The 15,135-nt window shown below is 34.1% G+C and overlaps 1 protein-coding gene across 2 annotated transcripts in view; it reads left to right on the top strand.

Annotated features, from left to right (window-relative positions):
- Nucleotides 1-15,135, top strand: part of PXDN (peroxidasin) — a 142,539-nt gene that overhangs the window by 56,457 nt on the left and 70,947 nt on the right. For both annotated transcript variants that reach the window (XM_069108689.1, XM_069108690.1), the window contains exons 2-3: nt 7,216-7,287; nt 8,674-8,745. In XM_069108689.1, the coding sequence (XP_068964790.1) occupies nt 7,216-7,287; nt 8,674-8,745 (144 nt within the window). The remainder of the gene's footprint in view (nt 1-7,215; nt 7,288-8,673; nt 8,746-15,135) is intronic.

Here is a 15,135-nt window from a genome sequence, read left to right on the forward strand (position 1 = left end):
TACTGATAAGTATTGGTACTGAGAGTTAGTCTTCGCTTATTAGAAGTAAAAGATATTTTTAAATACATACAATTTCTCTAGTTAACTTTAAGAAATATTTAATTTAACCAAAAAAAGGGTAAAATGTTTTTGTCCATTCATATGAATACAAAAATAGAACTGTTATCTTATTGATTTAGGAGTTCCCTGCAAAGATTAAGGTTGCTCCATTTGTGCTTATACATTGTGATTGATTCATCCATGTAATCTTGTAAATTCTCCATTGGAGGTCGAATCAATATGCAGGGGACCATATTTGATTTCTCCCATATTGCAAAGAGTGGAATACTCTGGCTGTCCATTGTCCTTTCTCAATCTTGCCAAATGACCAGTCTGTCTTATTTTAATATTCTTTAGACACTAAAAAGAAGTCATGTTATAAAACTTTGCTATCATTATCAAGCCCCTCTACCCATGTCCCTCATTCCATCCTCCATATTTCTGTTGAAGGCATTACCATCTTCCTAGTCATTCAGATCACAATACTTTTTTTTGAGTTACTGTGTTCTCCCTGGAGCCCTATAATCCTTAAACTGTCTCTATCCATTGCACCTTCCAGGTAAATATATTTTGCTTCGATGGAGATCATGCTTTCTTTTAATGTTCTTGCTTCTCTTCTTTCAAATTGTCCTTCACTTTTTTTTATTCCCAATCACTTATCCTCTTCTTTGTTTTCCTTTCTTCCTTTTTTTTTGGTGAAACTTGCAACTGTGAATTCAAGTTTTTCTATTCTCCCAAATATTTCTACTGTGTAGGCCAAAAATTCTGCTTTCACAATTCTTATTTTCTCTTAAACCATTCATTGCTATAACTCTTTGCTCTCTTGGGAGTCCACAGGAGTCCTCTGCCTCACCAGATGTTGATTAATTTCATTTTGTTTTGAAAATTTTGATTCGTGGATGCCTGGCATCTTTTTACCTAGTCTGGAGACCATTACCTTCTGCAATTAACATCTTCCTTGTTAGTTGACCTATTTATGCTCAAGTTCTTTGAATTTTCTTCCTCCTGAGATCTTTAGTAATTTCAGTTTTTTTCCTTATTATCCTCTTTTGCTCACTTTCTGACTCCCTCTCCTTTGATAGGGGTTTCCCTGGACTTGATCTGAGTCTAAGATCTCTCCTCCCAACTGGGTTCACCTGCCTAGGTTTCTGTTCCAAGTGACTTGGTGGGGAGGGGAAGGGTGGGAACACAACTGGCTCTAACTGAATGCTAGCACTTTTCCTCAGGCTTAGTGGATTGCCACATAGCCACACACATACTGTTACCTCTGTTCCTCCATTCTTTGGCCAAGATCTGTTGTGGTATAGAGCAGTACTATAGTGCTATCACAGCATAAGGAAATTTCTACATTTTAATCTGTAGCATTGGGAGGAGAGGAAAATGTTGGAATGTAAAATAATGCATTTGATAATTTTATTTGCCACTAGGTTTGCCCAAGCCCACGTCCAACTTGTAATTTTCAAGAAAATCTCATCCTATAAGATAACTTACCCTCCTCATCTCCCCACTCTCCACAACGCCCCCCCCCTTACCCTGGTCATGAAGTGTCACTCTTTAAGTGTTTTTTTCTTCTGCATATCTAATAGCTATTAACATATGCTCTTTTTGACGCTTGGAAGTTCACCATGCTAAGAGGTGAAACTCTCCCAAACCTTTTTGTAATTGTGAGGTCATCTGTCTTTCCCTCCTCCTTGTTTCCATTGTGGCTATTAGCATCTGGTCAGACTTACTTCTTTATACATACATACAAAACTTAAATTCAGCTTTGTTTTGGTACTAATTATATTTTCAATCAATTCTTGAGTAATATTTAGCTATATTATATCTTTTTGGGATACTTTTAAAATTCCTTTTCTCTTTAATCTTTCTTTTATGTCCCCTTCCCCCTTTCTAGTTCAGTGGGTTTTAATTGTCTTGTCTTTAAGTAAGTGATTACTGCTCACAGCAAGTTTCTCTTTAAAATCAAATGTCTGACAATTCATACACACCATCACTTTGACTAAACCTATGTGTTTTCATAAGAGAAACATCCTTTTTTATCTAGTTGATGTATACACTATTTTAACTATTGTCTTTTCTAGACAGGCATCCCCTGAAAACTCCCCTTTCTAGTACCTGTCTAGGCTTGTTATCTGAATCCCATTTAAGAGATAAACTAAAAATCCCAATGTGCCTAGAGGGTTTTTCCCAGTTTAACAGTACTCATTTTGTGACTGACTTGACATGATCAATCTGTTTCATTTGTGAAGAAAAAAGATGGTTTTGTGTTTCAACTGGTTAATGTCATTCCTGTTCCTGAGACTTTTTTCCCCCATCTTGGTCATTCCACAAAAGATTTTTACTATCAGTTTTTTCTTAGTTCTATTAAAATAAAAGAAAAATGAAAAGTTCTCTTAAAAAAAGGATCTTAGAGATTAGACTACCCTGTTGTTTCTTCAACATCCAAGTCTATTGTACCATTATCAGACCCCAAAATTCCTAACCTGAGATCCTTGAACTTTTTTAAAAAAAATTCTATGACTTTATTTCACTGTAATTAGTTTCCTTTGCAGTAACATGTATTTTATTTTATCTATCTCATTATTAAGGGGTTCATAAATTTCACCAGACTGCTAACAGAGTTTATGATTAAAAAAAAATGGAAACCCCTGATCTTTCCCAACCTCTCTGTATAACAAATAAAATAAACCTGAGGTCCAGAAAGAACCCATTTATGTGAGATCACAAGACCAGATTGTAGATTTTAATCTGGAAGAGACCTTTAAGGTCATTGGAGCTCATCCTTTAGGATAACAGGATCGTAGATCTGGAAGGAGAAAGCTTTCAAAGGCATATAATACAGTTCCTCATTTTTATATATAAGAAAACTGAAACCAAGAGAGGTTAAATAATTTTGTTCAAGATCATGTTGGTTGTAAGTCACTGGGCAAGATTCAAACCATGGTCCTTTGACCCCTAAATCTACATTATTTCCATTGTGCTTTGTGGCCTCTTCAGTTAATAGCCAAGTTGGGACTTGGAACTAGAAACCCAGGTCTCTTGACATTTTATTAGTGAAAATTGGAAGTCACAGGCTGATACATTTTTATTTCCCTAATTGAAGTTTTCATAGTGGAACAAGTTAATGCACTTTGATATTATGAGCCTGTTTTAAGTTCTGAGGATATAGGCTTTTATTCTGCTTGTAATTGAGATTATATTTTTTAATGAAAGTGTTAGAATTTTTAGGCAATTGATCAATTTAACTTGATGCTATTGATTGTACACACTGGAAAAAAACCCCACACTATTTAGAACTTATTAAAATGATCATTAAATAGATTGTGTGTTTATTAAGCATAAAGTGTTAACTTATCAGTGCATTATCATGTATTAGAAAGGTCTCAAAGAAGTAACTGGTGTTGTAAGCAGTTATATTGCTTTCCCCACAAGCTAAAAATAGTAATATAATTCCTAAAAAGCAACTTGGTAGGTTATTTTGAATGGTGTTTTTTTTTTTTTAGTTCTTAAGATGCATTCATTATAAAAGTAATAACATATTATGAGATGTGAATTGGTTTCTATCCTGCCAAGTATTATTGAAAAAGTTACAAGGGTAGCTTTTGGCTTACAATGTTATTTTCATATGCCTCAGCAATAGCAAGACTCCCATTGTTTTTATTGTACTGTGAATTAATAATGGTACACGGAGATATTTATTATATTTTTGAACATCTAATACTTCCTGTAATTATATGCAATTAAATCAGATCACTTTCTCAACCTGAAAGATGAGATTTTCAAGAAGTGGAGATCCCAGAGTCAAAGAATTGTAAAGCTTGGAGGGAAGTTAAAAGTCCCCCTCTCCTTTGATGCTATCACAAAAACAATGAAGCACAGAATTTCAGAATTGGCAGAAACTCCAGTGGCAATATAGCCCAACCTATAACTGAGAAAGAACCTCCCCCAGCTAACCACTAGTCATCTAAACTTCGCTTGAAGAACTTCTGATGAGAGAGAATCCATTCCCATCCCAGGGCAGCAGCTCTTCTACTTGGGAATTGCTCTAAGTTTAGGGGAAAAAAACTTTTTTCTTGGATCAAGCCTAAACTTGTCAGCCACTTCCACTGATTGTTGCTCCTTGTTCAGCCTGAGGGCACCAAACAGAACAAATCTGATCCTGTTTCTATTTGGCAGCCCCTAAAATTCAGCTGTTGTATAGGAATTAATAGATTTGTACCTGGAAAGGACCTTAGAAACCCTTTCCCCACCCCACCCCTTATTTTACAGTTGAGGAACTGTGGCCTCCCAAAAGTCAAATGAGTTGCCCAAGGTCACTCCTTTAGTGTGAATAGTAGAGGTGTGATTTGGCCCCCAGGTGGCTTACTCCAAAAATCTGTTATTCTTTCCACTGTGCCATACTTCCTCTCTCTCTTTTCCATGTTACAATCTCCCCTCCCCCCTTTTTATTGATACTCCCTTGGATTGTTTCTTTGTTCTTCATTTCTGGTTGTTCTTGTCTGTATCCTAAGCTTATTAGTATCTTTCCTAGAATGGAAACTGAATGAACTATTCCAGATATAGTCTGAAGAGGGCTGAGTATCATTATCTTCTCATTCTAGCACCTCTTTTAATTCAAGATTGCACTGGCTTTTTTGACTGTCATTTTTGCCACTGTTGACTCATTGAGCTTTCAAGTCAATAAAAGAACATCTTTTTCGACCAATTGCTGTCTTACCATGAAACTCCCCCTTCCTCCTCCCCAGTCTTTTACGTGTGAAGTAGAATTATTGAACCTAAGTATAAGATACTATGAATATGTATACATATTATCTTTCCCAATAGAATGTAAACTTATCAAGGGCAGGAGGTGTTCTACCTTTTCTCTTTGTATCCCTCTGCTGTTACACAATATCTGGCACACAACGTAAGTATTTAAGAAAGGTTCATTGATTCATTGATCCTTATTACATTTCATCTGACATGATTTGGCTCATTATATAAGCTCTCATTCTCAGTTTCATGTGATCTGCAGTTTTGAAAAATGTGCCAGCCAATGTCTTGAGAATAATGTTGTACAGCACAGGCTAAGTATAGATTTTAAGACCATTCCATGTTCCACTGGTGGACTGCTGAAGTGACCTAGAACTATTACTGACTACTCTATGAACCTGGCCATTTAATTAGTTCCAAGTCCAGCTAACTTTACTATCATTTAGTACACATCTCTCCCTCTTTTCCACACCAATGGTGTAAGGTGCTTTATCAGTGCTTTGTTAAAATGGAGATCAACTACATTTACAGCCTTCCTCTCACCTACCATTTAATAACTTAAAAAGAAATGAAGTTCACTTAGCATGACTTGTTTTTTTCTGAATCCATGCTTACTCTTTGTGATTATTGCTCACTTTACTAGATGTTCACTAACCATATCTTTAATGAGTTTTAGAATTTAGGTATAAATTAAAATCAAGCCCATTGACCTATAATCTACAGACTCTTCCTTCTTTTTTCTTTGAAAATAGGAAGAACATTTGCCCTTTTCCCATCTTATAGTACTTATGTTTCTGTGATATTTTAAATAATACTGACAGTGATGTAGCAATCTTATCTTCTGGTTCTTTCAGTAGTCAAGTACATATGGACCAGGTGACTTTAGTTTACCAAGAATCCCTAAGTGTTCTCCTAATAACCTCATTTATAACATCAGCTTCCCATTAGATGTTAAAAAAGCCCCAAACCAAAACAAACAGAACCAAAAAAAAAAACAAAAACCCAAACCTGAGTGTTTATTAACAATGAATTTTGTTGTCATTTTTTCTCATTCAATAAAGTATCCCTTTAGTGGTTTTACCAGTACAGCATTAAATTAGGTAATATTCTCATTTTTATTACATGGGCATTGGCCTAGCCATGAGTGCTGTTTATCACTTCCATTATTTAAATCTTCCCTTCTTTCATTTTAAAATAAAATCTTCCCTTAAAAAGTAAAGACTTTTTATAGTTAGATTTTTTATAAATCCTGATTGTGTCCTGGTGGGTTATCTCCCTATCATTTCAAAGATTTTACATACATTTGTAGGTATTTTGAATGTAATTTGTCTTCCTATTATTTCTTTCTGGTTTTTGTTAAAACTAGCATTTTTTATTGTTTTTATGGAATATTGATTCCATTCCCAAGTTTAGCTTAGGGTTTTTCAGACCTTAATCTCTTAAATACATTGATTAAATCTGTGAATTTCTTATTTTGCCTCAGTGATTTCAGACCTTTTTTTAAGGCTTGCCTGGTACAGTTGTTTGAAATTCATGTTTGGAGCTAATAATAGTAATAATGATAAAAACATATACACTGTATGACACCTGTTTTTTCTTATTTAATCTGTTGTTGCATGTTTTCAAGGCATTGAGGTTTAAATTTCTTATCAGATGATGGTATGCCTGTTTGCTTAAAGTTCAGGGAATGGAAACATCTTAGAGAAATCTGAAAAGGCTGCATAATTTACACAGCTGCTTTGACTGTTTGGGGGTTGAGCCTCTTTTTCAATATAATATATAATTGCTTTTACCTTCTCCATCAACTAGCTCTTATCCATTCTTTAGGCTTATTGGGACATTGAGTTTTAAAGTGATCCTAATGGACCTTGGGTGTTAAAAACAACAATAAAGGAAGCCAAAACAAACAAACAAAAACCAAACACCAAACCCAACCTACTTCAAGGACCCAGGATTTCCTTAGTATGAATATTTATCCTCCTTGGATGAAGATTCCAGTACTTTAGGATTTGTGAATCCATGAGGAAGAAAAAAACCACATGGTGGCCAGCCTTTTCCAAACTTTAACTTAGCCTGATACTTGGATAACGGGTTCTTGGTCACCACCTTTGTGCTTCAAACTTTTCCAGCTTGGAAGGACCTGTGGAACTTGTGGTCTGATGATGTATTCTTTGTTCATTCAAGATTACTTTCAAAACAAGAGGACAGAGGTGGTATAAGTAAGAAAAAAAAATCTTGCATACATTTTTATATGTGTCAATCAGTAGGTATGTAATTCTTAGTCTACCTTTAATTTACCATCATGGTTTTAAAAAAAAAAAAAGCTTTGAAATTAGAGAATGACGGTGATACTTGAAAATCTCCAACTTTCTTCCCTAGCTTTAAATAAAGTATAAGTAAAATTATGTTCTTGTTTTTCCACAGGGACTTACGATTTAATAGAATTAGAGAAATCCAACCTGGAACATTTAAGCGGCTGAAAAACTTGAATACATTGTAAGTTGAAATTCTTTTTTGAAAAATTAATAAAGGTAATATTTTAAAATTAAAATTATTAATAATAAAATTATTAAAATCAAATTAAAATTACTAAAATTAAAAAGATAACTAGCTCTATATTGTATGCATGGTGGGGCCAATGAGGTATAGAAATCATATTTTTAATAATAGCTCATGTTTATATAGTGCTTTCAGGTTTATGAAATGCTTTATATCCATTATCTCAGGTTGGGAGTTAGGATCCTGGATTGTTCCTTTAGATCTGCCATTAATATAATGGTGTCATGTCCCCTGCCAAGGCCTCAGTTTCTTCATCTATAACATAAGGTTTGACTTGATGGCCCTTTCTAGTTCTGTAACAATAAAACTTATTTCGTGGTGTATATATCTAATTATGTTTATATTGAAAGCCAACCTGGTAAAGATTTGGGGTTCTCCAACTTCAGTCCTTCAAAAAATCCAATTAGTTCCTTTCTATTGAAGTAGATCAAATCCCTTCTAGAATCTGCGTTTATGGATTGCCCAGTCCAAAAAAAGAATCCATTAAATTATGGTTCTTATCATGTTCTGATGATAAAGCAGGCAGGCTGATCTTCAGATGAGAGACATGTAGTCTGTTGCTTGGTCTGGAATCCTAGAATCCCAGAGTGTTAGTTTTGGAAGGGACTTTAGCAATCATTTATTGAAAACCAATTCCTTCTTTCAAGAGGAAGAGGAAAAACAGATATACTGAGAAATTGTCATTTCCTCATACTCTAAGCCTTTCTAGCTTGGATTAACTTGCTATAGCTTTCATTCTGCCATCATTAAATCTTGGGAAAATCCAAGTTCACCTCTATCCAATTTCTTACCATTGCAGCTCCCTGGTCACCTATTCAAAATTGAATTGTTGAGCTCAAAAAGCTGAAAATTGTACATATTAGAGATAATTCTGTTAGGGAAATAAAATTTGAATGTTAACAAAATCCTAAAAATAATTTTTAAAAAATTTATTTATTTATTTTTAGTTTTCAATATTCACTTCCAGAAGATTTTGAGTTCCAAATTTTCTCCCCATCTCTAAAAATCTTATCATAATGTTTCCTAACCTATTAAGTTACTATTACTACATTGCTTAGGAATGAAGAAAAATGTTTATAAATTCATCTTTCTTATTTTACTTTGCAGTGTGACCTTTGGCAAGTTGCTTCCCTTCTCTCTGCCTCACTGTCTGTAAAGTAGAGGCATCACCTCTTTCCACATCAAAGATTCTTTGATTCTATGTTAAGGTTCATAGGTTAAAAGCTGCTCCTTTTCTTTGAAGACTAGTGATATTTTCTTCTAAGGCTTAGATTGTTTACTGCTTCAAGAAAATAATTACTATGATTTGTTTTCTTTTTATAGGCTCCTTAACAACAATCAGATTAAAAGAATACCCAGTGGATCATTTGAAGACTTGGAAAATTTAAAATATCTGTAAGTTTTTTAACCATTAATTCAAATAGTTATATAATCAATTTTTATTTATTTATTTATTTATTTTTTAAGCAATTGGGGTTAAGTAACTTGCTCAAGGTTACATGGCCAGTTATTTCTGGGTGGGTGCTAAGTGTCTGAGCCCAGATTCGATCCCCAGGTCATCCTGACACTGGAGCTGGTGCTCTTACTCGCTGTGCTACCTGGCCGCCCCTATAATCAATTTTTGGACTATTAAATAATAATGGATTTATAGATTAAATATAATATATGCAATTCTGTAGGTGAAATATCTAATAAAGCTTATTTACATATATGTATATGTTTATATGTTTGTATAATATATATTTATATAGAGAATGTTATTGTGTATTTAATACAAATATAGTTAACAATATAAATATATAGCAGATAGATAAATATATTGAATAAATATATATTTATTTGCATATACAAACACACACTCTACTATATTCAGAAGCTGATTAAAGATTGCCTCCAGGGATTGTTAGAATGGATTATTAAAGTATACGTACTATGTATTAGTGGTTTGATACTAAGTCTTCAGTAAAATAGATTGAGTAAAGATCAAATAGTAATAATTAGTAGTAGTAGTAGTAGTAGTAATACTATTCCTTTGTGATATTGTTTCTCAGGGTCTGTTTAATGTTTGGCATTCCACATAATTTTGAATCAGAATTCTATGGAAAAAACATTTTCCATTTTAAAATGTTAAATTTTATGTGGAAATTTTAGAGATAAAAATAGATGGAATATTTTGCTATATAATTTCTCTATCCCTTTCCCTTTATCCTGGGGATATTCCATGCCTCTATGTAACTGACCCGATATTCATGGGTTTTATTTTCTATTTCAGATTCTCATTATTCTGGGGATACAGTGGTCCATGTGTTAATTTTGTTGGCTGCCTCAGAAAGATTGAGCTTTAAAAACATATAATTTGATATTATTCCAAGATTATAATCTGAACATATTCTCACTTACTTCCTTTAAACTTATAGATAGAACAACTTAAAAGAATGCTCTGTCGAGCATTTTACAAATTCTTTGAGATAACACCAGTTTCCTTCAGTCTTTCCTTCAGTCCATATAATCCTGAACTGAGTATTTTGAGGGTTGCAGGCTAATTAACAGACTAGGCTGATAGTTTTTTGTTTTGTTTTTTAAAACTCATAATGCTAGTGAAACTGAACTTATCCATAGACATTTGAGATTAATAAACATTAATTGAGATTAAAGGATATTTAGGTAGAAAACAAACTGCCTGAATTACATTGCTAAAAATATTTGAATATATAATCTATTGTTAGATATACAGTATAAATATGGCTAATATGTAATACAAGTAACATATATGAGCATATAGCTGATATATTACTATATATTTAACAAACATGTATTTATATATACAAACACACACTATACACATATATATGTTTTAAACTTCTTTAACCAAATTAAGTAGGCAACAAGCTGTAGGTCTTAGACTTATAGTCATCTTAATTATTTTTACTCTTTTTTTTTTTTTTGCATTTCATTTCCTGTGTTTCATTTAATTCCCTTTTGCTTTTTAGAACTTCTGCAACCTTTCGTCCACCTGAAGGGGGGAAAAGCATTTCCATTTCAAATTAATAGGCACTATAATTAGGGAAGATCAAGTAAACGATAACATTTTGATGCTGAAATTAAGACTCCAGCACAGATTAGAAGCATGTAACATATTTATCTGTACTCTTTAAAATTAACAGCACATGACCTTGACCATCTTTATGTTTTGTTTATCCTTTTTCTTATTGGTGCCAGAGTTTTGGTTTTTAACCCAAGAGGAAGAATGTAAACAGCTATCAGGAGGATAACTCAGAAGTTTTATTACAATTAACTAAATCTTTTTTATTCTCTCTCACTTTTCCCTAAAACTTTGGTTCTTTTTCTTCAGCTAACTTTCACTTATAGTTCTAATTGTATTTTTTCCTATGCATGGATTCTTTGCATATTATTAATGCCACAGAATCATTGAGTCAGCAATGATAGTTCTAAATCAGAAGTCAGCTTTTAATTGTTTATTCCAATAAAACTGTTTAATGAAAATATTTGAAAATAAGATATGTAGATATATTCCTTTTTTCCAGGATCTTTTACATGTCTTGCTAATTTCTCATGTGAATTAAATTTGATCAAACTACTGCCACTCACTGTAGCATGGCATTTTATTAAATGAAAGACTCACAGTTTTCTAGTGGAATGTATATTGGACTTGAAGTCAGGGGATTTGGGTTTGAATATCTTCTTGCTTCTTGCTTTACCTTTTGCAAGTACTTTATAACTTCTCAGAGCTTCAGTTCCTTCATTTATAAAATAACAGATATGGTTTAGTTGATTTCCAAGGTCCCATTCAGCTCTTGATCTATGCCCCCCATATTTCATTATGGGAAGGTTCCCCACCTTTGTAGATTGCAATCCTTCACACCTTCACACAAATTGGCTATAGCTGAAAATTTGGTCACCCTGGTGTGTGCCCTGGAATGAGGAACCTCTAGGACCTTAACTGTTAGATTTGCCCTCAGGTGACATTATTCATCATCAGGCCTATCATCAAAGGACAGTGCATACATAATGTAAAATCAGGCTGATGCATAAAGTGGCATTCTAACAGCTGAATGAGACCTGACAGTGTGTACTATATTGGTTAACTCTGAGCCAGGTCCATGTTGTGATGAGCCAGCAGAGGAGGAATTAAGGAAAAATGACAGCTATAGTGTTGCTTAGGTGTAACTAAATCATCCATTTATGTTCTCATAGGCAGCTGACAATTTCAAAGCTTACTTTTATTGCTTTATAATTCCCAGAATGAAACTTACGTCTTTTAGAAAGTAGATCTTGTAACACTTGCTTGGAAATTGTTTGCATCTTAGAAGAAAGATTGGTTTGAAACAGCAGTTCTCTTTCTTTATCATCTACTCACTTCATTTCTTTTTTGCTCTCCCACTGAAAAAAATCAGCAACCCTGTTCTCTTTCTCCTGAAAAGAAGAGAATAAGTAATATGAAAGCAGTGTTCTTTGTTTGACCATAGAGAACACACAGTACTCAGGGAGAAAAGTGGAAGGAAGAAGGGGTAAGCCAAAGAGGTTTGAAAGGAATGCAGAAAGGCACAGTGGTGTGTAGTTTAGATGGTTGAAATTTTTCCAGTGGACCATGGAGACCATTTTCACCTGGGATCTATGGACCTCCGGGGAGGTCTATGTAGAAATTTCAGGGGGTCTACAAGCTTGGATGAGAAAAATTGCATCTTTATTTTCAATAATCTGATTTCCTTTTTAGTCCTATTTTATTTTATGCACTTAAAAATATTATTCTGAGAAAGGAACTATGGACTCCTCCAGATTTCCAAAATGGCCCATGTCACAAAAAAGGTTAGAGGCTACTACAGTGAACTTTGTCTCTCAAATAGCTATTAGAATCTCCACTGCTTCAACTTCTCCTGTTCCATCGACCTTGTTAGTAGAATGTGTTTTGAGAAGTTCTGTGGGATTATATGGTTCAAGGATTTCAGGGACACCTTTAAATTTTTTGACATATTTTACTCCATTTTATATCGTTAGAACCAAAGTGCATTTGGAAGGTGAATCTTTATATGAGTTCACCTTTATGAGGTCACAGATTTCAAGCTGGAAGTAGAGTCTAGAGGTCTTCTACTCCAACCCCAGCCTTTTATAAGTAATATGGAGAAACTGAGCCTTAAGACGGTTAAGCAATTTGCTCAAGATCACATAGTGATGGAGCAGGAATTGAGGCTCAGGTCCCATGACCCCAAATTCATCAGTTTTCACTGCATCACACTGCTTTTGTTAGAGACAGAAATTCTTCCTTGGTCTCATGTATTCATATTGTTCAAGGTAGCAACTGAAATATCATAAAATATCATTTAATGATTGAGTTTGATTAAAAACAGGAAATAAAAATATCAGTAATGGTCCCATTAAGAAGTCTGCTTAGTTTGTGCTAAGATAAGTTATAAGTTAGTCCTTTTGTAACCAAGAAACCAAATTGTATCCAACTATATATAGACACTGCCTTACCTAACAGTGATTCATTGTTGGCAGTGCTACTGATATTATTCTTTATGACGCAACATTCAGGGCTTACAGACTACTTAGCTTATTTAAGCCCATTCAGCTGGCTTTTGGAAGTGCTGTAAACAGTTCACAATATCCCAAATGGTGAATTCCTTTTGGTTCAAGAGCTAGTAGTTCTTGAGCTACTGGATTTGGAGACCAAGGATATCAATTTGACTCTTTTTTCTGATATGTATATGACTGTGGGCAAGTCATTTAACTTTTTTGGCTTTGATGCTTGTCAACTACTTCATTTAAAACCACTTTAAGTAAGGTGTCTGTACCTCAGTTCCCTTATTTATAATATGACTGTTTGGCTTAGATCAGTGGTGTCAAACTCAAATAGAAAGGAGCCACTGAAATGTACAAAAGGATATCTGTAGGCCACGTGTTGACCTAGAAAACTACATATTTATATTATGTGTTTTTCTTTATTTTTGTAAGTATTTCAAAAATTACATTTAAATTTGGTTTGGGCCACATTTGGGAATGGACAAGATGATTTCTTAAGTTCTTCCTAGTTGTAAATCCTATGATTTTTTAATCCTTTGGGCCCCACTATTATTTTCTGGAGGTCTTCCCCACCTACCATGTATATCTTCTCTCTTAGGAAGTTCTTAATATTTTTTACTTTACCTAATTTTAAAAAAAATACTTTGTACTAAACATTATTGAACTGTGTAATTGGTAGTTGGAGGCAGCTTGTGGTTCAGTGGATAGAGCACTGGGCCTAGAATCAGGAAGACCTGAGTTCAAATTCAGCCTCAGACATTATCTAGTTGTGTGACCCTGGGCAAGTCACTTCACCTCTGATTGCCTGACAAAATAGATCCACAGCATCCACTGGAGAAGGAAATAGCAAACCATTCTAGTATCTTTGCCAAGAAAACCCCAAATCCGGTCACAAAGAGTCAGAAACAACTGAAATGACTGTACAATAACAAAAATTGACGGTTGATGATAGTGTTTGTCATTGCTATAAACAGTCAGGTCATTAGTTAGGATTTTAATTCTGTCATAACGTTATTTCTGCAGGAAAGTCAGATTTGACCTTCATTACTTTGACTTGTGCTTGTAGCTTAAATTTTTTTTTTTTTAAAGATCAGAACTGTAATAATGTCACTGGAATAGGGAACTCCGTGTAAGGAAACTTTCTCTACCAATTCAGGTCACACGTGTTCTATAACTTCAAGACTAAGAATGGTACGGGGGCAATGAGAGGTTAAATGATTTACCCAGATTCCCTATCAGAGGCCACACTTTCAGGCACTCCCGACTGAAATCAGCTCACTCACTCTCCGCTGTACCATGATGCCTCTTACTTAACACCAATATATTGCACATTCAATGACTACCTATATAATCTGTCTTGTCAGTTACTTGGAAATGTGGTCTACAAGGTTAAGAGACCAGTTCCTTATGTGGGTTTGAGCACTCATTGCAATACTTATATTCAAGAAAAGTTATAGTAAAGGATAAAGGAAAGGCATATTTGAACCTTAAATGTGACTTGAGTTTTTGTTCAGCCTGAAATTTACAGTTTCTCTTTTTTCATATGAAGTTTAACCTAACTTTATTTTTTATGGATTTTGAAACTAAATTTTCTTTTTAACATTTCAGTTATTTTGATTTGTTTATGTAGTTTAATTTTAAACCAAACAGTTAAAAGAGGTTCACCAGAATGGTGAAGGACCTTGAGTTCATGCCATATGAAGATTAGCTGAAGGAAGGAAAGTTTAGACTAGAAAGCAGTAAACTTAAGGGGGACATGAGAGTTCTCTTCAAGTATTTGAAACCCTCATGTGGAAAAAAATTTATATTTGTTCTCTAGTCCAAGAAAGCAAACTACTGTAGGAATCATGGATAAAATTTTTAAAGAGGCAGATTTAAGTGTGATAGTTGGAAATTTTTTTTTAAACAGAATTCAAGCTGTTTGAGAGTAGAATTTTTGAGTAAAAAGATGGACAACCACTTAGGCATTTTGTAAAGAGGATTCTTGTTCATGAATAGGTTTAATTAACTCTCCCTTGGGATCTCTCTTCAACTTTGAAATTATGTGATTTTTTTTCCTTAATCAAAAATTAAAGAGAAGGACTGGAGGAGTATATTGAGGGCCACTGGGGTGCCAGCCCCAGGTGTGAGTAAAGACATGATAAAGAATTAACCAGGAGGCTAGTTCATAGGATAGAACTCCATTTATTGATTCTTAGGACAAGGTTTTTATAGAGCAATGAGACAAAAAAGACTCAAGTATTC

Source organism: Petaurus breviceps, unplaced genomic scaffold (assembly GCF_028583685.1).
Source record: "Petaurus breviceps papuanus isolate PSGF00001 unplaced genomic scaffold, PetGlider_PUasm1.0 90418, whole genome shotgun sequence".
In the NCBI taxonomy this organism is placed as follows: domain Eukaryota; kingdom Metazoa; phylum Chordata; class Mammalia; order Diprotodontia; family Petauridae; genus Petaurus; species Petaurus breviceps.